Source organism: Centruroides vittatus, unplaced genomic scaffold (genome assembly GCF_030686945.1).
Source record: "Centruroides vittatus isolate TY-2023 unplaced genomic scaffold, ASM3068694v2 contig_738, whole genome shotgun sequence".
In the NCBI taxonomy this organism is placed as follows: domain Eukaryota; kingdom Metazoa; phylum Arthropoda; class Arachnida; order Scorpiones; family Buthidae; genus Centruroides; species Centruroides vittatus.
Genome location: NW_027122474.1, coordinates 2,556,486 through 2,584,177, shown reverse-complemented (window position 1 = coordinate 2,584,177; position 27,692 = coordinate 2,556,486). Strand labels below are relative to the sequence as shown.

The 27,692-nt window shown below is 33.6% G+C and overlaps 1 protein-coding gene across 1 annotated transcript in view; it reads right to left on the bottom strand.

Moving 5' to 3' along the window:
• Nucleotides 1–6,104: 6,104 nt before the first annotated feature.
• LOC136980951 (beta-secretase 1-like) overlaps nt 6,105–27,692 on the bottom strand; it is a 43,495-nt gene continuing 21,907 nt past the window's right edge. The window contains exons 9-11 of the mRNA XM_067277150.1: nt 19,509–19,578; nt 12,749–12,895; nt 6,105–6,395 (exon numbers count right to left, since the gene is read on the bottom strand). Of these exons, the coding sequence (XP_067133251.1) occupies nt 6,196–6,395; nt 12,749–12,895; nt 19,509–19,578 (417 nt within the window). The 3' untranslated portion in view covers nt 6,105–6,195. The remainder of the gene's footprint in view (nt 6,396–12,748; nt 12,896–19,508; nt 19,579–27,692) is intronic.

Here is a 27,692-nt window from a genome sequence, read left to right as displayed (position 1 = left end):
GACCTGACTGAGAATTCGAGCGCGACGGGGACGATGGTTTATGCAACACTCTATGCGGTTAGCATGAAAAATGTGACGATTTGGCACTACAGTCGAACAATGAATACAAAAATATGAATAGTAAATTAGATTTAGAGAGACAATTTCACTTTTACAGAATTTTCAGTCTCATATTAAAACTTAAAATCTGTAGCTAAACCTACGAAAACGTCAAATTCCTTTTATATTTTCCAGAAAAATAATTAATTAAAACATATTTATGTTAATTAAAATCTCATTATTGATTAATATAGTACATGTAAAACAATTCTATAAAACATTTAATACCAATTTAAATAGAGAAGAAACTAACATTTGATGTTGATAACTGTTGATTTAATCAATTTTATTTGATTTTAAAAATAAACTTTTTCTTAATTTATGAGATAGAATATCTCAAATTTGTAAAATTGAAATTATATACAGCAACATGCAAGAAGATAATCATTCTTTAAATCTTAACTTGCCACATTCTACTATTTATGACTATGGACTATATTAAGTGGTAAAGTTATCCGGACTTTGGATTATGCAAGAATCTATCCAAAAACTATCATGCAAAAGTTTTATTGTGCATATTCGGAAGTCTCCAATGTATTTACAAGTTTCACTTCTAAAAACATATTGATTCACTCAATATAAATAACGTAGTTCTGAATTGGATGCTTGCTAACTTCTTGATCTATTAAAATTTGTCATTAATTCGAATGTTTGATAAATTCAGAATTTTTTAAACATGTTAATACATGAAATGATTGAAAAAAATCCACTTAATTACAGAATTAAATTTAAAAATAATTTTATTTGTAATTTGAATCTAAAGTAATCTACTTCAAATTTATATAAAATACAGTCTTTAAAAATGTTATAAAGTTTGAGGACCTGAGTCCTTGAGAACAGTAGCCCTGGGCCCTTCATAGCAGTAGGCTGGTGCCTACTGCTATGAAGGGCCCAGGATCAAATTGATTGGGCAAGCAACCGAAAAATTTTTCATTGGCGGTCCTTCAAGGATACGCCAGGCCCCGTCTCTCACCACCCGGCCATTCCCGCTGTGTGCTTGGCCGAATCCACAATTGAAACGGAAAAAAAGCCCTCTTAGTGCTCACAGGATGGAAAGGATAAAAAGTTCTTTTACTTAATAAATTTTAAGTTAGGCTTTAAGAAAATTTAAATTTTAACTTTAATTTGAGAAATGTAATCACCATTGTCATCAAAATCTTATGAAAACAAAAGTTAGTGATTTAAATACAATCTATCTACAGAACAGTCCAATATTCAATCAATCATGTCAAATTTACCAAGTGGTTACTCAGCTATACAGTATTTATAAATGATGCTAACAGTGAAGTATAGTAAACATCCACCTAATATTATTATTAAATACAAAATTAATTTCGAATTTAAATAATGGCTCAAATATAGCCATTATTTAAATTGCTAAGTAAATAATGAAGCAGCCAAATACTGCTTTCTTCAAGTGAACAAAACAAATTAACATTTTATTATAAAACAACAACAAACAAAAGAACTTTCAAAAACTATATGCATTGGACAGCCAGATGGCTAAGATGGTTAAGGAGTCAGCCTACTGCTCTAGGGACCGGGGATTGAATCTGGACAGTCAATAAACCCCAGGAATTTTTTGGAAGATGGTCTGTCCCAGATATGCTGAGTCTCACTCTTATCTCCCAGCTGTTCTGTTGGCCTCACCAAAGCCGTAGTGAACATGGAAAAAAGACCCTCTTAGCACCCATAAGTCAGGAGAGATCAAATTTTTGGAATCTTGTAATGAAAAATTATCATCTGGGATAAAATAATACTATTTATGAATATATGGTTTGCATATAATACTTAGTTTTTATAAATTATAAATAAAACTTAAAAATAAGATTAATTTATAAAAAGTCAACTATATATGCATAAAATATATTAATATCCACTTGTACATTTTTATTTTACTGTAGATTTATTAAAATATCCAATTTAAAATAAAATAATGAAGGCATCCTTTGTCAACTGTGAGGATTACATTCCAGAAAAATGGCACAAGTCAGTACAACCACAGTTGTCAAAACAATGACAATGACACCGAATATATATTATAAAATAAATTTAATTTTACATCAACAATACAACAGTACAACAAAAATTTCTGTAAACATTATATAATAATATAGTATTACAAATATGCTTTGTAATACTTTCAATTAGACATTTCTTGAAGACTAGATGGCCAAGGCATTTAAGGCATCAGCCTATCACTCTGGAGACCAGAGATTGAATCAAGACGAGCAACTTTCCAAGAATTTTTCATGAGCAACCCGTCCTGGATATACTAGATCCAATCCCTCACTACCCAGCCATCAAACTTCATACTTGCCAACCTTAGATTATAAACGAGGCTGACTCGATAGCTACGAAAGGCTGATTTTGGAATGCGAAGTCTGAGAAATATAACACAATTTGTAGAAAGATTTCAACAAAACTTTTGGCACTTTTAAGCATTTATTTAATCTTCATTTTCTTTATCACAATAATAGGTTTAATGTGATAAAACGTTGGCTTTTCCTACTAGACAATTATTAGTAGTAAAAAAAGTAGAATACAGAGTAATAGTACTATACATAAAAAGCATTATATAAAAAGTTCAGACACAGTTATAGTTTAACAAACAGGGCATGAAACAACCAATTAAAGACACCAGATTTAGTGCCAAAAGCACTGAATTGGCAAACACTGGGTATTTTTTAGGTTTATTTTTACTTCTTCTGCCTTGTGGGCACTAACAGGGATTTTTTATCAAGCCTATCATGAATTCAGTCAGACTTACAATTGGATGTCCAGATGGTGAGGCATGGAGTCTGAACATATCACTCTCCAAAAAATTTCTGGAATTTTTCAACTCATCCAGATTCATTCCTGGGTTTCCCAGAACAGTAAGTTCACAACTTAACCACTCAGCCACCCAATCATCATCAACACTAGGTATACTACTGTTAACATTGTACTGGCATTGAGAGAAAACAAATTGTTGCAAATATTTCAGATTAGTTTTCTCTTATCAAAGAGCAGACAATCTCATATATCTATCATGTTTCGAGACAAATTTTTGTGTTCAATAATTTTTCATAATTTAATCAGAAATTTAAAGCACCTATTGAAATTTTAATATGCGTATGGCAACATTGAACTCAAAGAAAATCTTAAAGAGTGGACTATTTCTAAAAAACCCACTATACAAACTCGAAATTTTTAGCATTGGTCATAAATTCATGTTTGTGAAGACAATGCATTAAAGGTTCTATGTTATCTCAAGATGATGGAGAATTTCTAGGTTGACACTAAATTGTGGTTGACAAAGGATGCCTATATATATTAATTTTTAAGTATATGATCGTATATTTTTCACTCAATAGCAATGTTTTTTAATAATTTTCAAAATTAGTAATGAAATAAAAACTGGTAAAATGTAATATATCACTATTATAGTTCCTTGAGTTAATGCAGCAAAAGAGATTTTCGAAACAAATCAAAAGAGTTGAATAATACCAATATCTATATTGTATGTAAAATTATAGAGAGATTATATTTAAACTAATTCTATTTTGGACAGTTTAACTATAGTATATACAACCTTTATCAATAACAGTCTATCTATTAAAATACAATCTAAACTACTCTATAAAATATTAGAGATTTAATTTATGAAACCAATCAAACAAAGTATGTATTAAATTATATATAGATATATATGATAAATATAGAAATATACAATATATCAAAGATAAATATACAAGTACTTCAATAAACTTTCAGGAAGAAAAATCCAGATAATTATCACAGAATTAAATATAATTGTATTTAACATTTCATTAATACCTCAACTTTATTAATAGAAACATCCAAAAATTGTAATTAAAAATATATATATATTTTTTATTATCATCAATATAAATATTTGATTTATTAATAAAATGTAATTTTGATTTTATTGTTTTTTTAATTAGTCATTTCTATACTCAAACTGAGTAAAGAGGACATTTTTGAGATTAATTTTGTTGTTACAAGTGAACTGTTGGTAACAATCTAATATTAGAAAAGCAAAATTAATGAATTGTCAATTAGTATACAGTGAGTAATTGGTTAATGAACAGTTCGATTAACAAACAAATCGGATAACAAACACTTTAGCGAAAGATTTTTATGTTTGGACAACAAACACATGTTTGGATAATGAACACCTCACAGAACAAACACAAGAAGTGGCAACGTAAAATAATGAATACTGTGGCGACAACACCAGAGGACGCTTTTACCTACTCTGCATCTTCTCACGGAGGCAGTAGCCTCAAAAGAAAGGTCGTCTCCAAGGGACTGTGAGGACTTGAGGACTGCTGATGGTGTGAACGGCGGAAAGAAAGGACAAAAGACAAAGTTTTAACTTTGTAACGTCATATTATATTTTTTATATTATTAAATGAATACTGATTGGTCTTCTCTTGACTTCAGGCAACAATTCAAAATTTTTTGGAGCGGAGTGTGGGAGATGTCGACATCGACGCTCAACCCGATATATAAGTGATCGGATAGTATTCCTCTGAACTTTGAAACTCTCCCTCGTAATTCCAGCCTTTATTCTGACAAACAATTTCTTTATAGTATTCACGAGACTGTCGAGCGGGCACTCATTAAGTTTTGCAATTTTTATTTTTGAAAGGCGAGAGTATAATAGCAAAGGTAGAGAGTAGGCAGAGGATATCAGATGTTGCTGGGCAGTATGGCTTGAACAGGTCTACAGTAGGCCACAGTTCAATCTTATCTAAGAAAGATACAATATAATCAAGAAGACTCAAGTAACTAAAGGAGTAACAAAAATCACATCTGAGAAATAAAGAACATTGAAGAGCTCATAATGGAACCTGAAACGGATCTGATGACAGAAAAACACCAAGAAACTTGGAGAGATATGTTTTCATTTGTAAAAGAGGATTAATGACAATATCTCCTATTAAAGACGTTTTAAAGAAGTGGGAGGATGTCAGAACAACAGTCTTAGAATGGCATCCAAACCAGGTTGAGGTTAATAGGCTCAGGGATCTCTACAATTACAATGCTATTAATTACTTCTGAAAAATCCTGAAGAGAGAAAAGCAATCGACATTAGAAAGATTCTTTAACCCCCACAAACAGAAAAAACACGACTAATAAAAATGCAAGACTGCGTATATATGTATTTTTATTATTACATATAAATAAATGTAGTAAGAAATATTAATTATTTATTTTTTGGGGTCTCCAGAATGAATTAATCAAATTCCCATAAAAATCTATGGTAAATCTATAATTGGTTAACGAACGATTCGGATAGCGAACAAAGTCTTGGAACGGATTATGTTCGTTAACCGATCACCCACTGTATAACAAAAATTACTTATTCAAACAATTTTGAGATATTTATAAACATTAAAGTTCCTAAATATTTCTAATTTTTCTCTTATATTTATCATCGCTATTTAAATAAAGATCAAACTGCATTTATCTATTGAATATTATGGTACACAATCCACAGCTTCAAACTAAAAAAAAAAAATTTACCAGACAGAAAAATATTTACAAAATATTATCTTGAAATTCACTTTTCTTCTTTTACATTTTTAAAATTATCTTCTGCATTTTTTCCTTTAAAATGTTAAAAAAAAAAACAATTTTTTCAGTTGTCAACTGTATGTAATTTTTAGACTTAAAAATTCTGTGTAGACATCAACAATGCATACTACTTATTGAGAAACACTACTTCTGAAGGTAAATTTAATACATTATGTAAATATTTTTCTGTCATATTCAAATTCTGTTATCATCATTTGGACTAATATGAACCATTCAATTAGAATTTTAAACACAATATTTGTTACATAATAAATTAAAACAAGGTTTTTGTCAATATTATTCTTCTATTAATATGTTATACCAACATTTCACCACATTAAGAATACTCTGAATGCTCATTACTATAGTGAGTATATAAATTTGTTAATCGTAACAAAATTTTTAATTATTATAATATATTTACCTTCATTTTATAAATGATCACAACAGGAATACAATTATATATCAAACTTAATATTATGTTAACAAGTTAACACAAGCGAAATGTCATCACTGACTTCCTTCAACTAAACTGCTGTTCTCTGAAGAGTCTATTTTTGGGCAAATCAGATGCACCCATATCCACCTCATTAACATTATGAGAAGAGGAATAGCACATATTAGGCAGATAAAGGCAACAACGTACGAGACAATCTTTATTCCTGTCTCGGCACCATGCTTGTTCGGAAAATACATGCAATCTTCAGATGCTGTAATTAAAAAACGGTAATAAATTCAATTAATTAGAAATTTATAATAAAATTCAATTAATTTTCTTTAATATTAAAATAATTATTATAAGATTTGATATATAATTTTTTGTTGACTTGTCCTGTAAATTTTTTAAACAAAATGATAAAATATCTTATTTATAATTACATCAATTTTTCTCTTTATCTGTTTCATTACATCATTCAACAAAAAATGATAAGTAAATATATTTTTATATATTTGTATAAAAATATAGAAATTTTTAACTCTTACTCTTAAAGACGATTAGAAAAATTCTAGTTAATTCAACAAGTGCTCAAGTTTAATTAAAATAACATATTACTTGTTCAAGAATCTTTGCCATAATAAAAAAATCATATCTTCCTTTATAGTCTATCATGAACATATACAATATCTATTAAAAAGATATTACATGACACATATTAAACAGAATAGAATATTAAAAGCTGCAACCAATTGTTACTCAATTCAGCAAATATCCCAATTGTACTGGTGAAATACTGGTGACATCTGTTTCAATTTTCGTATTGAATGATTATACTGTGATGTATTGAACTGTCAATACTTGTCATATTTAATTATCTTAGTATGTCAAAAATGAGATAAATTACAAGGGTGGGTTTTTTTTTCAAGCTACAATGATCCATGAAACAAAGACAAGTGTAAATAACAAAATGAATTTATTACCAAAAGTTAGGTGCAAGCATGGTTACTTTTCAACATAATCATTGTGAAGATTGAGGAATTTGTCATATCTGTGGACAAGCTTTTCCATTCCCTTGTCATAGAATGTTGCTGCCAGTGAATTGGGATGGCCTTAACAACATTGTTTTGAAGATTGTCATTAGTCTCAAACCTCTGCCCTGCTAGCCACATTTTCAGTTCAGGAAAGAGGTGGAAGTCTTCATACATTAAAAAGTTTTAAGCTGGGTGGAAGTCTGAAAGGTGGTGAAGTCTTCACCATCTTTAAACACCCAGCGTATAACCTGAGTGACTTCCAACTCCTTCCTGAACAGGAAAAGTGGCTAGGTTCAACACAAGTTCAATATGCTACCACACATCGTCCCAGCAAATGCATTCTGGCCTGCACATTACGTCAATGCCACCATTGCATGGCTCTTTGCAGTAGGGCGGCGAGCCCTACTGCAAAGAGCATTCTTGCTACCATCAACCCAAGAACTTACATGCGGTGAATTACACATTAACTTAGAGGTACATGCAGGGGGTTTCTCATGTGCTAAGTACACACATGTACTCAACAGAGTCAAGAAGATGCTGTTTCCAAGCACCATGTTAACTAACAGGAGGGAAGTTATGCTTGTACAACCAGCATTACCATACCTCGGTCTGCTTTCTCTACACATTTGCTGCATGTTTAGACAACATGGTCTGCTCCTGCCCTTTCTCCGTTACTTAGTTTGTGCAGACTTCTCTGCAATGACCAAGACAAGTTCTCTGTCTTTGCGAAGTCAGGAATTTATGCGGTTTCATTGGAAAATCCCAAAGGAAGGTGCAACATTGAACTTGCAAGAAGGGTGTGCGACATGAACCCGTTATGGGCCCAGTCTACTATACTAAGGGCCTGCAGCGACCGAAAGTGCCTCTTTTTATGGGCGTCTCTATTCATAACAACGTTGGAAATGTGCAACGCACCTACTCTGAAGCTGCCTAACATATGGATCGCCCTACACAAACGGTTAAACAGTGATTTACATCATCTGTCACACCACTGATGGGAAACAGCACCACGCATGCACCACATTACATCACATTCATAACATCGTACGTATTTGAAAATCGTAGCAGATTCATATCGAATGTGGCCCAAAACATCGTTTTATTTAAATTTATGTGTGTTCTTTTCTATTCAAACATTCAAGTTAGATATAAAAATCTTATTCGCCTGAAGACAACAGAAATACATTCGTCAAAAGCGCTCGGAAGAAAAATATTTGGTAATGCCGCACACGGTGAGCTCTACTTCCTATTACTGTTACTTGGTGTGAGTAGCATATTATACTAAATTTTGTAAACAAAGATGTGACAGAGAGCACTCATGGCAATTTAACTGAATAATTACTTAAAGAACATAGTGTTAGTTATATAATTTTGATATTTCTGAATTTAATAAAAATATGTAGATGGTATATTTATTGTCTGAAAGAAATGAAAAAATATATTATTAATTTTTTCAAAATTTTATCTGCACAACTATAGAACAAAACAATAATGAACAATTGACTTATTTGGTAAGTGTTATATAATAATTACTATGGTTGTTGAAATACTGAATATAAATGGCGTTTGCTTGCAAAATCCGCACGGGCGAAGTCGCAGGTAACAGCTAGTACAGTCACATAAATTAAATTTCAAATCTACTAGAAAGTAAGATAAATGGAAGAATTTTATACAATAATAATGTTACCTAAGTAAAATCAAGTGAATTTATTTTCTCTAATTATGAAAATAAAAATCCACTAACAAACAAACCTTCATATTTTCAATATGTTAAACATTATAAAGATTTTTCCCTATTATAATAAATACAAAATTACGTTACAGAAGGAAGAGAGGTCGGTTTTCAATTTATTAATGTGTGATAGCACATCAACATCCGTTAAAAAGTTTGTACAGAAATTATTGATAAAAGTATAAGAAATATTTTGGAATATTTTGAATTTACTAATATAAATTTAAAAATTAAGCTTAAGCAGCCAGTTAAGTAACATGAAAATTAGAAATAAACTATATACAGAGAATAATAAATATATTTAACAGTATTGATAAACAATTGTGCACTAATATCTCATCAGAAATATGAAAGATTTAATTTTGACAAACTTTTCTAATATTCCAAAAACTAATGAAAGATATTTAAAGGCTATTTTGATGTTATAAGTTTAGTATAATAATTTTTTCCACAGTAACCAAACCTGATATTACATATTACCAAAAATGTGACATCAGGTTTGTTTATCTGTAATATCAAATTTTTGATATAGTTTCTCTGATATCAATATAAGTTAGTCATTTTTTTCAGTAGTGCCTGAATTACAATGAAATGGATTCTTTAGTATTAGTGTAGAGCCAACAACTGCCGAATTACCGGGCTAGCAAATGGCTATAGTAATATTAATAATTTACGTTAATTTGGTACTAGAGTTAGGCGTTAGGCGCCATCTCTTGCTAAATTTAATAATTAGAATTTTAATTAAATAATTTAAATCTTTAGCAAGAGATGGCGCCTAACGCCTAACTCTAGTACCAAATTAACTTAAATTATTAATATTACTATAGCCATTTGCTAGCCCGATAATTCGGCAGTTGTTGGTTTTTATATATAACGGGTTAGTTGTTGTTTATTTAGTGTAGAGCCATTCATGCACCATCTCATATTCCTCTTCACTCAAATGAAATTTCCATCTGCTTTTATGTTATTTCAGATTATATATAATCAAAGGACTCAAGAAAATGGAGAATGCAGAAGAAACTCAAAATAAATTATTGTCTCTTCACTTCCAGCTTTATCTGCCTGGATACCTACTTTTGGAAAAAGCAGATGCTTTTCCATTTTGCAACAAGTCATGGATGATAGGATAAACTGAACTAATACTCATTTGCAAACTCTCAGTCAGTTTCCTCAGTGTTGTGTTATTCTAGATGAATTTGTTCATATGTAGCCACAACTTCCTGGAATGTGACAACATCTGGACTGTGCAGGGTTGGCCAAATCTGTTACAATTCTTGTATTTGTGGCTCCGTTAACAGACTTGCTGGAGAGATAGGCAAGCATTCCCATAGTGTGTTTGAAATTTACAATAAGATGTGGGATTTTACATCTTCAATTGCCAAAAAGCAGATAACAGAAAGCTATTCTTTGTTGGTGCAAACTCCACGCGTGCTGCCACCTTAAACTGGCTATACTGATATCATGATACTGATTAGCCTTTAAGTATACCAAGAGATCTCCTACAACATATCCCAACCACATCTGCTGAAATAAAACTCACTTTTCATAGTAGTTTTGAGGTTACTTTTTAAGCCAGCCTTATACATTTACCTTTTAACAAACTGATTATACTAGCCAAACATTAGCTTTTCTAATAGAAATGAATTTAGCTTAATATACACTGAACAATCACTGCTTTAGGAACATCATGCCAGCACCATCTCAGAAGTGGTAAAGGGTTGTTCTGTAATTCTCATGTCACAATTTGCTGTAGTCTTGACACATTGACTTGTCATTGTATAGTAGAAGGCAATATTTGCCATTCATAGACAAAGAAGGTAATTTGAGTGACTTTGAGCAGATCATTGAAGTCTGCAGAGTGGGTGCCATTATTTCCAAAACTGCACTTGTTGTTCTTGTACCATGGCATCCAGGATTTAACGCAAGTAGATGGATCATGCACAAACATCCAGCAGATCACACAGTGGCCAGCTACATGTAATTGATCCCAGAGATGATTGTTATAACTAGTATCTGAACAAAGACATGCCACAGTAAAACAACTTATTCACCAGTACAACTGTGGACAAGGCAGACATGTTTTGACAATGACCATGTGACATATCTTGTGTCAATTGGGTTAAATAGCCATCATACTGCATGGGCACTTCTGTTGGCCACTCATCACCCCAAACATCTCACATGGAAGAGGAAAAGATGTCATTACACCTTGGACATGTGCAAGAAGATTGTCTGGAGTGATGAGTCCCATTTTCTACTGAACCACACTGATTGATGGCTCCAAATCTGGCATAAACAGCATGAAGCTGCATTCCCTGGCTGAACAGTTGGAGTTCCACAAGCTAGTAGTGGTATCCTATAGTATGGGAAGCATTCTCTTGGCAAGGTCTTTGGTTGTAATCCCACAATTTTTGAATGGTGAACTATGCAGAGACTTGTTAAGTGATCATCTGTACCCATAACTTGAGGTTATGTTACCTGACAATGATGCTATGTTTCAACATGATAATGCACCGTGTCACTAGGGGGGATGGTTGGAGAAACAAGACAATGACTTCCACACACTGCAAAAGCTTCCAAACTCACCAGACTGCAACCCTATTGAACATGATTCAGATATACTGGAAGGTGTGGTGAGGTCATCCACTACTCCATGAAATGTACTGTACACCAACTGACAAAACTGCTCAAGCAGGAATGAGTCCAGTTAAGAATAGAGGATGTTTGGCATCTGGTAGAGTCCATACCCTGGCATTTGCAAGTTGTGATCACCCATTGTTAGACAGATGTTCCTAATTTACTGATTGCTTAGTACAGTAATACCTTGGTTTTTGTCGACTTCAGTTATCGTCGATTTTTTCCACGAAAAATTTGTCTTGGTTTTCATCAGCATAACCACATGACCTTGCTGCTAATTTTGTGAAAATAAAAGGCAACTCACGCATTTTCCTGTTCAGTGTGGTGTTGTTTCTCATTGTGTGAGCATTACCCGACACATCCAGCTAAACAATTCCATTGCTTTCCTTTCCTTTTAGCTTCATCATGGGACCAAAGAAAGTTTCCAGAGCCAGCAGCCCTTCAAAGATCAGGAACACAATTGAATTGAAAAAGGAAATCATTGGAAAATACAAGAGCATTTGGCATTAAGATTGCTGAAATCGGCTGTAAGTACGGGAAGTCAACATCCATGATAAGTTCCACTGTGGCGAAAAAGAAAACAATAAAGGAGGTTAATGTAGCAAAAGGTGTGAATTTTGACAGCCAAATGGCCGAGCGGTCAAGGTGGCAGCCTACTGCTCTGGGGGACCCAGGTTCGAATCTGGGCAGGTCAACAAATCCCCAAGAATTTTTCAGGAGTAGATCCATCTGGATATGTCAGGCCCCACTCCATTGTGGGCCTGGCCAAACCCATAATGGGCTTGCTAAAAGAGGCCTTCTTAGTGCCCACAAGGCGGAGAGTTAAAAAAAAGGCATGAATATGCTAACGAAATAGAGATTGACAAACAATTGAAGATGTCAAATAGTTATTATCAATTTGAATCAATGAAAAGTCTTTTATATTCATTTTATATTAATTTCTTATTGTTTTTAGTGTTAAACACTATATTTATCCTCTATAAAATGTATTTTTTTTTGTATGTATTTTGGAGTGTCTAGAACAAAATAATTGGATTTACATTGATTCATATGGAAAAATTTGTCTTGGTTTTTGTCAGCTTCAGATTTCGCTGGTTGTTTTCGAACAGATTATCAACGAAAACCGAGGTATTACTGTATATAATATAACCAATTTTTTTAATATAAAATACTACTCCAAAGTCATTTTATTATATATAAGTTTAAGAAGTACAATCTACATACTTTTACTGGTTTCTTCAGATGCAGTTACCATTGCAATAAATTTTGAATATTTAGTGAAACAAGTTCCATTTGCAAATCCTATTCTTTTATTTTCTCTGTCAAATACTACATAAAATCCTTTAAGAATAGCAGCACCAATAACAGTTTCTAAAAATAGAAAAAATGTTTAAAAGAAAAATATGTAACCAAACAATCTAAAAAAAGCTTGCTTAAGTTCTAAATGAAATAGGAAAAAATTCATTTTTTAATTAATTTTAGAAATTACCATATATTTACTTCATTTTTGATCAAGTACTACATAACAAAAATATGGATTCAACAGTCAAAAATTAACACACATACACAAGTTTTTTAATTTTATTTATCATGGTTTTTATGTGATGTACATCACAACCACAAAATAACATATGAATTACATGGTACAGCCAAAAAAATAAACCAAAATTTTGACACAGGTTTTATTAAACAAAATCACAGAAAACTCAAAACACTACCATTAAAGTAAGTACTTTCACTTACCAAAAATAGTCAAAAAACCAAAGTCTTTAAGAACTTTCATTGTTACAGTTCTGTATTTCCATAAACTTACACCTTCAGATTTTTATCTGCTCCCTAAACTGAAAGGAGAATATAAAAGGATCACAGATTCTAATTAGCAGCAGATGTGGAAGCTGCAGCAATGAAAACCTTTAAAGACATCACAAAAATTGGTTCCAAGACTCTTTTGAGAGAAATGCACAGCTGCAGAAAAAGTTTACTTTAAAGATAGTATTACAAAAGTTCTACGAGCTAAAAATTTGATTTATTTTTGATGTACCATATATAAATTAGACTTTATGGTTACAAGTACATAAATACAGTAAGACCCCACTTAGCACGGGGGATGCTTTCCTAGACGACAAAGCGCTAAGCGAAACGGCGTTAAACGAGGTTATTTTAATATACAGTAAATAGGGATAGGTGAACACGCGACCAAAAATAAACAGATTTTACTTAATTTTAGGTTATTTTTATATTACTTTGCATAATAATATATGGTAAATAACACATTAACATATGCACACAGAAATGTTTAAAGTTTATTTTTTGTGATGAAGGTCCCGGCTCTTCTGAAATTTTTAAGATTGCATCCAAAACGCCTCGTTTTGCTTTTGCACTTTTTTCAAAATCTGGATCATTTGCTACAATTTGATCAATGATTTTGGTTATTGTTACCAAACTTTACTAAAGAAATCTGTAGAGAAATTCTTTGGGATCTTCGTTTTCAGAATCTCTATTTTCCAGTTCTACACGAATTCCTTGTTCTGCCAGTTCTTGAAAGTCGTTGTTAATAAGCTCTCATGAGAAACCTGCAGTAACTCCTCAATATCCTGCTTGTACACATCTCCTAGTCATGCTGTATCGATTAGGTTGACAAATTTGTCAACCTAACAATACAGCGATAGGCTCTTCTCGTTGAGAATTCTTGGATACCTTCAGCCATAACTTCTTCCACACTCTGTTCACGCATTTATCAGTTAATTCTAGTCAAGCCAAGTCAATATTTCCTATGGCATCCATGATGTTATATTTTTTTCCAAAATTGCACCAAACAAACATAGATTTAAAGAAAGTACACCTTTCTGATTGGTTCGTGTTTGTAAATAATCATATATTGTACAAATCAACGAAATGGCGCAAAAATTAAAATCAGCATAAATGTTGAGCTATTTTTTAGGCTTCAAGCAGACCACGTTATATCGAATCAGCATTAAGTGAGGCAGCATTAAGCACGAGTCTTACTGTAATTTAAATATTTTTTATTAGATAAGAATTACTAGGCAATTAACTTGCTATAACATTGGTTAATAATTAAAATAATTCTATATTTTTTGAATAATGAATTAATAATATATTTGCATATAAAAAAAATCCAGCAGTGAGTTGCCTAACTTTCCTGGCAACATTTAAAACTGTGTGTGGAGCATCTGTTATGATATTTTATTAAAAAACTTTTTATATTATTATTATGAAATAGCAAAAAGCTTAATTTTGAGAGTAGGATAAGTTTTATAAAAACTAATGTTAATAATGAGGAAAATTATTAATAAGTCCGACTATACTCGAGATATAACACACAACCCTCTTTATGTCCCCTTAAAACTTTAACCACCAAAATTTAATAGCATTAATCCCCTAATACACAAACTTCTCTGTAAAATTTCAGAAATTTTTGACAAAAGTCACAGGAGTTGTATGTTCTTTGTAACTTAGCATAAAGTTGCTATTGAGAACAAATCATACAAGAACACTCCTCTTGATGGAAGAAATAGATTTTTATTTTCTATAATTTACAACGGATAGGCATTTTGAGCTTTATGCCTCTCTTCAGTCCTTACTTTATTATGTATATCGGTAAAACTATATAAAAAATTACAGAATGTATTTAATAATTATTTATATTTAACATACATGTAATTCACAAAAAATTTTTTTTAAATAATTACCTAAAAAGGAGTTATTAATGTTCAAAGAGAGTGAACAAAATCGTGCCCCACACACAAACATCCATATGTACAAAAAAAAACCCCTAAATTGTTTTTGCATTTCTTGATGTTTCAAGATCCTGAATCCGAAAATGTAAAAATCTCGAGGGGTCTTTTTTGACCGATCGCTATAATTTCCCTCCATTACATATAACAGAGCCGGGAAAGTAAAAATTGCATTCACTTAATCTAAAACAGTTCAAAGCTTGTCTTTGGAAAAAATTTGACTTCTCTGTCACAATTTTTTTCAGGCTTTAAATAATTTAGATTAAATAAATAAATTATATAAATACATTATGAAAACTATCAATAAATAAAACAATATAATACTGTAATTAATAGTTAACAACATTCTGTCTAAATTTAGCCAATGAAGAATCCAATAATTGGACAAGTAGTATTTGATTCAATGTTTAGTACACCTAGATATTTTATATAATAAATTATTTTATTCAATTTTATGCACAGAAATACAGATTAATTCTACTCAGTACTTAGAACATTTTGAAAACCAAATTATAATATAAACATAATTAAATCAGATCTTCCTACCTATAGTACTAATTATTAAGATCACACAATTAAATCCACAACAGAAACATTTCAATGAAAAACTATTAAAACATTTTAATGTTATTTTATAATTGATTAAATAAATAAATAAATTATCTTAATTATAATTGGAAAAGTCTGAATTGGAAAAGTTAAAATTAGATAAGAAAAATTATTTAAATCACATTAAATGAGAGGACTACAGTGGTGTAGAGCAAGAGGGGTGCAAGGGGGTCTATCATGCACCAGGTGCCACTCACAGAGGGGTGCCCAAATGGTCTCCAAGACAAACTACATGTGTTTCTGGAGTGGGGCGCCAATAAAGTGTCGTGCCCCGGGCGCCAGTTATGTTCACTACGCCACTGGACTAACATCATATATTGAGTCTATATTAATAAATGAAATATACAAAATTATATCTATGTCATTACTGTTGATTAAGCAATACAAAGCAAAGTATGTTAATAAAAAAGTATTTAATTTATGTTGGTTACATTCGAAATATTTGTTACTGCATTATTGTCATCTTCAGGCATGATTTTTGAACCCAAGATGACATTAATGTAGCATTGACAGTACTAGTGAGTTTTTCAGTTATTAAATTCCAACAGACAGTTGTTTTTCTTCCTTATTACTTTGAATATAATTCTTGGCATATAGTGCTCAATTTAATTTGAGTTTTCTGTAACATATAAATTATGATTAAGCATATCCTTATTTTCTTTGAAATAAACTGTTTAAGTCTCTGGAGTAAATTGCTCAATAAAAGCATTTGAGTATATACTTTTACTTTCTTACTTGCTTCTCTTATACAAGAAGCAAGTAAAAATGTAACCATCTAGACAGCATAATTAATTATAGATGATTCACAAAAGCAATGTGTAATTTCAAGGAGAGATTTTAATATTCAAATCATCCATAAAAACCAAAGCTTATTTAATTATGCAAAACATTACCAATAGACAAAAAATAACAATGATAATTTTCCATTCTGTTCTATTTTCATCCATAAATATTAATACTTCATTGTATAAATATTTGATGCATTCTCATCACTAAGTTTTAAAATTTCTGTAACATTATAGATTTAATAAAGCTGTTTATATTCAGCCACTCAATTATGGAAAATTTTAAATTTGTTAAGTTACAAAAATGAAAAAATTACAAATACATTTTTGTTTTATTCATGTGACAGTTCTAAATGATGTACAAATTGTGAAAAATACAAAAATAAATTTAAAAATTCATCAAAATTTACAAATACCATTCTTAAAATTTTTGTTCTATCTTTAAAAGAAAAATTTTTTCAATAGAAAAATGCTATTTTTTTTTATGTAAGAATGATTATATTTAAATACTATGTATTTATGAAATCAAGAATCAAGTAAATTTTAATACTAGACTGTTATTTTAGCAACTCCCCTGTTAGTGTTGTTTCGCCAAACTTATCTTGACTTTGATATATTATAACACTCTTCTTTTATTCTTTTTATGTACCTTTAACAAAATGCATTTCGGACTTGTATCGTTTCTCTTCAGTTTTTTTACAGTTGTTTACATTAAAACCGTACAAAAACTAAGGTACAAATAAATATCAGCTGATTTTTTAACAATTATAATTATGCCATTAAAGCAGGTACATTAAGATATTACTTACTTTTGACGTACATTCCAAATTATTAATTACATATTTATAATACAAAACTTCATAAAATTAACATTATTAAATAGTAAAACACAAACCATGAAACCAGAAATGAATACTTAAAATTATGACTAAAGCGCAGTGTGGAACTTATACCTTACTCTTACAGAGTATTTAAACTCAATAATAGATCTCCTTGCCAGCTAAAAATTGATACCAAGACATGTGCATGCCTACATTATTATTGATTTTAATTTTGTTTTAATTTCATTATTTCTAAATGTTCATAAATTTTTCTATTAAAGTTATTAAGCTCCTTTTTAATTACTTTCACAGTTTTTTTTAAATTTTACATCTTTAATTATTACAGTGGCATGCAACTGCAGACGTGTGACTATTGTTTTTAATTGTTGCAATATGCTCTCTAAATCTAGTTTCTAGTTCCCTGTTGTTTCCCCTATGTACATATTATTTTTCATACAACTACTTTGAATTTGTAAACTACATTTTTAGTATCCTAGATGTTTTGTTCTATTTTTTTATCATTATGATTTATACGTGTTTTACTATTATTTATTTGTTCGGGTGTTGCTATATTATAATTTAATAATAATATATATTTTTATAATACAATATTTAACATTAATATTTTTATAATAATATAATTTTTAAATATTTGTTTTATTTTTTCAAAAAGATTTTTTTCATATTTTAATTTTACAAATTTTATTATGTTGCAAATGTCATGCTCAGCTGATAGTGGTGCCAAGTGCTATGTCAGACTTGTCAAAAGTCAAGGCATAGATACCCAAACAAGTGTTAAATTAAGCTTCTGTGTTATTGGTATATGCATCAACGTCTAGAAACTTCCCAACAATGTGATGTGTTCAATATTGCAGCTTTCTCTAGTGCCATATATATGTTTTTATTAAGGTTTAATGTTTCTAGACTTTTGTGTAGTGTATGTGGTAAAACACCAGTTAAAGAGAGGACAACAGGTACAATAAATACCTCCTTATCCATTCTCCATATCTGTCTTACTTCTTGACTGAGTGGAGTGTACTTGTTGATTTTTTCAGTGTGAGCATTTTTTATATTATGAGTGTTTGGAACAGAGATGTCTATTATATAAGCAATCTTACTGAATTTGTCAATGAGAGTAATGTCAGGTCTATTGTGATGAATTGTTTTATCTGTGATTATGGCTCTGTTTCAGTATATTTTGTGTGTGTCATTTTCTAATACTGCCCATGGAATATATTTGTAGTATGGTAGGAGTTGTCATTATCCATTGGTGGGTGATTGACAAATACATATTTTTAATGTCTAATCACATTAATTGATCTGAGTAGCCATTTTATTATTATTTAATTTTTGTATGACTTCTTCAACATTTTTTATGCTAAATTGGAAGATTGAAAACAACTTCAATTTTTGTTTTACAAATTTTTCTAAATTATAAAAAAATGTAATTCCTTATATCAATTAACAGTCTATATTGAGTGAGTGTTTTGTGTTTTAACTTTTATGTTAATCTTTGGTAACCTATTTGGACCAGACAAAATAAATTTTGCATCACTCTTTTCTATAATACTTTTTTTTAAATCAATCTTCCTATTATCATTTTTCGTTTTTTAATCAAATGTTGCATTAGGTTATTCATTAATTGGTCTTATGTATGTTGAGTTAATATCTCATTAATTATTTTATTATATTCTTGCTTATATATTACAATTATTTGATTTGATTTATCAACTTCTAAATTTATTACGTCATTAAATTTTAATAAATAAGTCAAACATCTGAATGACAGTCACTGATAGGAACAAATAATAGGAGTTTATTCTATAGGCACTTTTCTTTACATTTTTGAAAAAAATGGCTACTGTTTAGAGATTGCACTAGAGGTTTGAATTTATTTTTTGATAAAATTATAGTAAACAAAATAAAATTATAATAAATTTATTACCAGTTTTTTCTTTAATACAATTAAGTTTATTTAAAATAAAACTTTAAAAATAAAGAATGTTTATCTTGCCTTTACTTCCTAACTCAATGGAGAAATAATAGCAAGGTTTTCTTTCATTAGAAGACTTCTGAAGATACATCTGAAATAAAATTATATTCTTTTCATTTTTTTAAAATAGAATTATAAATTATTCTTTTATCAAACAAAATTCTAACGTATTAACATTTATATTATATTCAAACGTATAATATTTTGCATTAAATTATACTTCCATTTTAATCACTTACAACTAGACTGATAGATATATATCATAAAACAAATATTAGGGTAATTTTCTAACAGCAAAGCATTAATCAATATAAATAAAACTCACTAGCTTTATGTGAGCCTTGCCTTTAATTGCAAAAATTTTTTCTTTCTTTGAATAGATGCATCCTATTGGATATTCAATGAAAGAAAAAAACTTTAAAAAGGAAGCATTCAAATTTGAATATTTCAGAATCTTCTATGCATTCCAAGCTAGAACGCCAGCACTGGAGGGATTCGATTTTTTAAGTAAATCTACCTGAAGAAGGTCCTAGGTGTGGACCGAAAATGGTTATAACAGTTTTAACAATTAAATGCAAGGCCCACATAAGGTTAGTGAGTTTATTTATACAAATATTAGTACGTATATCTTGAATTATTAATAAATAAGTCAATTATATTTAATTAAAATCATAAACATTACTAATAGAATTCATGGATATAACATCTGAGATTATATGAGATATTAGAAATTAAATTTGTAAAAATTTAATTTCTAATATCTCTCATCCATAAAGAAATAAACAGTAGTAGTAGTCAGTGGCGTGTCGTCATTGGAAGCAATGGAAGCACCGATTCCACCTTCCAATGACCTTCCCTTGTATTTTATAAAATATAAATGTTCATATTTTAACGTACTTTGCATTAATTAAAATTAATATTTTATTATAACTGCATTATGTATCTTTTACAAATTTCTATACTACATGTGAAAAAAACGATAAGATTGCTATTGTATATTCGAATAATTCAGTGGCGGAAGGAGTGTCGAAACCGGGTCAGTTTCCAATCAGCCAGATTATATAGGCATTGGCACATGCGGTTTACAGAGCACCAACCTCACCCCGTTTAGCTGGTAGAAGCGACACACGCATAAAGCATCTAATTTTATATCTCGGACCAGTTCTGAGCTGTTAGCCACCTGCCCATCAACTTCCAAGCAGCCAGATTATAGGCATTGGCGCATGCGCTTTACAGAGCACCAACGTCACCCGGTTTAGCTGGTGGATGCTTCACACATAAAGCTTCTAATTTTATATCCCGGACCGGTTGTGGGCTGTTAGCCGCCTGCCTGCTAAATATTCAGCCGCCCTCGCCCGATTATGTGAATCATGAGTAGACTCAACGGCGGGCAACCCCCGGCCCGCTGGCCAGCTACGGCTCGCGAAAAGTTTCTATCCGGCCCGCGAGATCTTTAATAGATTATTAAATTGGAAAAATAACTAATTAATAGTTATTTTTCCAATTTTTTGTAATTTTTGAAAACCAACAAGAGAAATAAATGTAGTAATTAACTTTTTATTTATTTATTTCATATTTGCAGACTAAAAAAATTACAAATCACAAGAAGGTGTCAATTAACTAGTACAGCCCGTGGAAAAAACATAAATTTATTCTGGCCCATGTTATAAAAAAGTTTGCCCACCCTAGACTAGATTTATTAACTTAACCCAACCGATAGGAATTTACTGGCATGTTTTAACGATAGTTCTGTATAGTTGACAGAAGTTTTAAAAAAATCCATTAAAATATTTGATATATTTATTCTGCTCTCCCATCTTATATTACTTACGAATTTCAATGTTAAACCGGTGATATTACGATTTAGTGTGTCCCATCTGTAAGGGGGTGCAGAAAAAACGTGTACAATTCTAGTAGTGTTAAAAAATTAACTGTTACTTTGGCAGCATCATTTACAATCAAATTTAATGAATGAGACGTACAATGGTACAAAAAAAGCTCTAGAATTTATTTTCCTTAAATTTACGATTTATGTATCGGTTGTCATAAAAATTTCTTTCCACTTCTTTCCCAAGACTACAGATATTCAAGTACAAAGTAACTGATTTCAACTTATTTCTACTTAAGTAGTAGTTAAATAATTAAGCGATTAGGGAATTAGAAACATAAATAAAACCCCGATGAAAGAGCCGAAATTTTACTTAAACAGAAGCTTAACCCAACCAATCTCTTGCCCAGTACAGTGGGGTCTGATCTCTTCGTAATATTAGATGTAATAAAGACAGAAATTTTTCCAGTTCAATGAGAGTGACCGAAAAGTTGTAAATTTTGGAAATTTCCGTGAACACTTGGTCCTAAAACGAACAACGGACAATCTGTTAAGTTTAACATATTTAGATTTTTACAGCTATGGTGAGAAACATTTAAAATCTACAACAACCCCGTCGCATCCTTTGAGATATACTAGTGATGCGACAAAAGAGGCATTTGACATTGACCGGTATCGGTGTTTTTCGTGCTCCGTTTTTGTTCGTGTTTTTTTTTTGGTTTTCGCCTGATGTTCTTGGATTATCTGGTATCGCTAGTCCCAGGTCAACGATTACTTCCTGTGTGTATAATTTTTTTAAGTTTGGACATCAACTTTCGGAGTAATTAACGTCCGATTCTTTCGCTCATTTTCGGCCCCCGCTGGAGACCCCTACTGTGATTCGCCGGAATTATTGTCAGTATTATCTTGCCTGTTCGATAAGTATCCTAACCTGTAAGTTTCATTTTAGTATCTTTCGTAACTGTAGCGCAAAATCGTTGGGTAATTTCACCGTTAGACAAAGAAGTCTTCTGCCACGTGGTAGTGCTAGTCAATCGGCGTAGATAAGCCGGTCGGCATTCAGCGTCTTCGGCTGTTGCCTCTCCTGTTTTGGCCAATTTTGTTTCACTTTCGTTATTGCTTTCCGTTGTCGGTCGAGCTTATAGGGCGTCGCTCGTGCGCGCCCAGTTTGTGTAATTCTCTGTCTAGCCATTCGGCGGTCTCGCGCCGTTTCGGCGTGTCGTGTTTCTCGCCCTCTGAAGAGGCCAACCCGGCTCAAGCCATTGAATAAGCTTGGGCTCCCCGTCCAAACGTTCCAGTCCCGTTCTTTCCCTGTAAAGTACTTTTGTTTATGAACAAAATGATCACTGAGGACGAAAATGATACATTAAACAACAGCTTTGTGGAAGAAGAATTAATCACTGCAATTAATGAGAATCTTGAGTTAATCTTATCTAATATTCCCATCAACTCCAACGTTTTCGTAAAAACGAAGGAGCGTACTCAGGCAAGGGAGGCTGCGGTGAAAATGCATGCCGCCGCCAATCAGATCTTCGGGGTCGTGCTTGCTCTCCATGAAAGGGTTAAGGTGCTCGAAATCACTGGTACCCATCAACTCAAAAGCACATACTCTGCTGCTGTAAAGAAGAATCTTACGCCGATGAGTCAGACCACAAAACTTATAACAGCCAAATCGGCCAAACTTGAAGGGGTACATAACCCAAAAAATGAGAATCATGATCTAATAATTTCAGCCATAAGGGAACCCGAGGAACCAACACCAATCCCCGAAGAGACAATGGGACTCCTACAAACGCACGTCGATCCCAAAAGGCTCGGAGTTAAAATTAAGTCAGCAAGACCTCTCCCCAGCGGAGACATTAAGATATTGTTGCATGATGAAACCGACCTCCAGACTCTAAAAAAAGCAGTCCAAAATCACGAGGCCTTAGCAAATAAAATACGGATTGTGGATAGGATCAAGAAATTACCAAAACTAATCTTGTATAACGTGCCCAACTACATAGAAGAAGGCGACCTAACTCAGAATATCTATCAACAAAATAGCTTTCTACATGAAATTCTACCCGAAGAAGAGTTTATCAACAGCACCAAAATTAATCGCAGTTTTCGTCCCAAAGGAAACAGCCATACCAGGCACGTCATCTTAAGTGTCCAGCCAGGCATAAGAAACTCGCTCATACAGAACCAAAGAGTCTACATAGGTTGGTCCTCAATTCTTCTGGATGATTATATAGCAATTACCCGCTGCTTTAACTGCACTGGGTTTGGGCATACATCGCACAGATGCACTGAGAAACAGCGTTGTACCCACTGTACAAAGCGCCACAAATTTAAGGACTGTCCACACCTACAATGTGGCCCTAAATGCTATAACTGCAGGCAGTACAACAAGAGAGTCCCAGCAAATAAGGCGGTCTCGACTGATCACAACGCCTTTGACAAATCATGTCCGATCCTTAAAAGGTATAAAGCAACTCAGATTCAGGCAACAAATTATGAATAATGGCTCTCTCCCAGGCATTCAACATGGCCAACAATTACATCTACAAACAGACAAACAATTCAATGCATCCTACAAAGAGTACCCTCAACATACTGCAGATAAACCTACAGAAGTGTAAGGCAGCCATGTCAAATACCATCCAGGCATCTGTAGAATTGAAGGCTGACATCCTTGCTTTCCAGGAACCCTACCTCCACGACGGACAGGTCGCCCTGTTAGGCAGGGGGAGTATTTATACCTGGAGCAAGGATAATCTTCCGATAAAGACAGGCTTCCAAATTGTCAATAATAACCTGAATGCTCAGTTGGTGACACAATATTGTAACAGCTATATCACTACCATCAGAGTCAGCTATGGCTCTCACCACCTGTTCATCCTCAATGTATATGCTCCACCCTCAGAGGACATCCTTCCCCCTCTTAATGCACTAAAGGGGTATATTAATGAACTCTCCGCAAACCCAATCCTGGTATGTGGGGATTTCAATTCAAAATCCCCCATCTGGCATAGCCCGGTCGAAGATCCTAGGGGCCATGCGGTAAGTGAATTCCTTTCGGAAATGGACCTCCAGTCTCTGAATACTAGCCAGCTGCCTACTTTCTCTAGCAGCAATGGGGAAAGTTGGATTGACTTATGTCTTGCAAACCCAATCCTGTTGAATTTTAAAATCACTTGCCAGACCCAATTGTGTCTATCAGCAAGTGATCACGCCTACATTCTGACCACGATCCTATTTGCAAACTGCCCAGAAAAATTGACTATTCACAACATCACTAACTGGGACCTATATCAGGACTATGTAAAAACTCACTGGGATCCCACTGAGCTTACCTCTATCAATCAACCACATGATATTGATTATGCTGTTGATCAGCTTCAAAATGCTCTCCACAAAGCTTACTTTCACGCCACAAGAATAAAAACCAGTAAGCCCTCAGCCCCATGGTGGAGCCAGGAACTTGCAACCCACAGGAAGAAAGTGCGTGTAGCTAAAAGAAAGTACAGGAAAGAATCAGATCCTTACAATAAGCAGAAACTCCACCAGACCTACCAAAGGTATTTTAAAGAATATAAAACCCTGATCAATCGGACTAGGAAGAAATCCTGGCAAAATTTTTGCAACGCCTCCAACGAACGGGGACCCTGGGCAACCCCATACTACACGTCCTTCAAGAAAAAGAAACTGCTCTCAACCCCGGCTACCATCGCAAACTCTCAAAACTTTACCAACACCCTAGAAGACACCTACAAAATAATCTTCTCCGAACTGTTTCCTCCAGATAACCCCAGTACGGACACCGACTACCACAGACAGATCAGGAAACAGAGTATGAACACCTCTTCTGATGTAAATGACAGGCCTTTCACCACTCAAGAAATCTCCAGGCAATTTAACAACATAAAAAAACGGAAAGCATCAGGACCAGACTCTATAGATTGGAGGATGGCTCAGCAAGCTTATGCAGCCATTCCCACCACATTCTCAGTCCTTTTTAATAAATGCCTTGACTGTGGATACTTCCCAAAAAATTGGAAGGAGGCCTCCATTAAACTGATACAAAAGGATAAGAACACCCCTCCAAATAAAGCAACTGACTATCGCCCCATCTCCCTTCTCTCTGTGGTAGGGAAGGTGTTGGATGCCTTAATGGCTGACAGGATCTTACATCACTTAAATGCTAATAACATCCTAAACCCCAACCAATTTGGATTCATGAAAGGGAGAGCCACCAACCATGCTCTAGAAAAGGTCATTTCCTACGTTAAGGAGGCCAAAAAAAGGGGGAACCATACTATCATGGTCAGCATTGACTTCAAAGGGGCATTTGATCATGCCTGGTGGCCAGCCATACTGGCCACCCTAGCCAATGTCCACTGCCCCCTTAACATCTTCAATCTGCTGACAAGCTATCTCATGGAGAGGTCTGCCCTGGCCGTGGAAAAAGGGGAAACCTTACATAGGACTGCCATCACCAGGGGGTGCCCCCAAGGCTCAAAGTCTGGTCCACTCCTGTGGAACATTTTATATAATGGGATCCTAAACCTCACAAATGACACCTCCCATCACGGGAACCCCCACATTCAAGGGTATGCAGATGATACAGTTATCCTTCTTTCTCATCAAAACCAAGGAACTCTTCAAAATTATACTAATAACTTTCTGGATCTGGTCTACAAATGGAGCAAGGATAACAACTTAATAATCAACTATAACAAATGCTCTGCTATGGTTTTCCCTAAAGGAAACCCCCTAAAAAAGAAGCCCACTATCAAGATAAACAGTGAGAAAATTCAAATTGTTAACAGTTTAAAATATCTTGGGGTCATCCTTGACCCTAAGCTTTCATGGAAGGATCACGTTTACTATGCCTATAATAAGGCCATCAGAGCCAGCCATAGCCTAAGGTCCATAGCCAGGAACGGTTGGGGCCTCAACAGCGTTAACAGCAAACTCATCTACAAATGTGCTATTGAACCCATCCTCACCTACTGCTGTGAGGTATGGGGGTACGCCGTAAATAAAGTCCACAACCGAAAGAAATTGCTCTCGGCTCAGCAGAAAGCGGCAATCGCGATCACTAAGTCCTACAACACTGCTCCCACTGACGCTCTCCTAGTGATCGCAGGTTTAACCCCAGTCAACCTTGTGATCATCCAAAAATATACAATGAACCTCTTAATGGGCAAGCTCTCATCCAACGTTAACCCTGATACCATCCACAAGATGATCAATCATCACAATCTTCCGGACACAATACACCCCCTGATCGACGAAATAGCAAATTGTGGCCTTGACATCAAAAAGGACCAAACTTCCGTCCACCCGGCAAACAACATTACCTACGACTTTGTCCAATATCCACCACTGCCCTTGAAGGGACTCAGTTTCTACACGGATGGCTCCAAGGCTCCAGGGGCTGTCAGTGCAGCTGCTCACCTGGTGGATCCCCAAGGGAAACTTTTTTGGAATGCTGCTTACAAACTGTACGAGAATTGCTCTGTGAATCAAGCAGAGTCTTTAGCAATTTGGAAGTCTCTCCAATATATCCACAACAATATCCGGCAGTTCACTGGGAAAAGGATCAACATAATAAGTGACAGCAAAACTGCACTGCATCAGATCAAAAAAGGAAACCGTAAACTCCCAATCATAAGTAATTGTCTGGACACATTATGTGCCCTTGCTGGTGTGACTCTCATTACCTTTTACTGGGTCAAGGGTCACTCCGGCAACATCGGCAACGAAACTGTGGACAATTTGGCAAAGAAGGCTCATAAAGTAGCCTCCAAGTACTCCTACACCTCCGTTCCCATCTCCTTCCTCAGGAAGGAACTCACCGCCATCACTATGTCAAGGTGGCAAAATGACTGGGACAGTAGCCACACTGGACGGAATACCCACAACTTCCTCCCGGACGTCAACAGTAGCTCCCGCCTCACTTTCCTGAGAACGACTCATTCTATTACGCAGATTCTCACCGCCCATGGCAATTTTAAGTACTACCTTCATCGTTTCCTTAAGAAGGGAAATGGACTTTGTGACTGTCTTGTAAAGGAGAGGGACGACCCTTTTCATCTAATTTTTACCTGCACGAAGTTCATTCAGCATCGCCAACAACTCAGAGACCTGATAACCCATAAAGGGCACAACTGGCCTTGCCACCTTAGTGTATTCCTGGAGGACAAGGACATATACACCAATTTCGTCAAATTCGTTAACAACCTAAATTTATCAGGCTATCATCTCCCAACTGCTACTCAATCCAACATGCCAGCTATCTCATCGGATAACCACAGTCAGACTCCATAGTATCAGGACACATGGTCGGCAACCTTCAAAGGGCCACACTTCAAGGACTTAATTGGTAT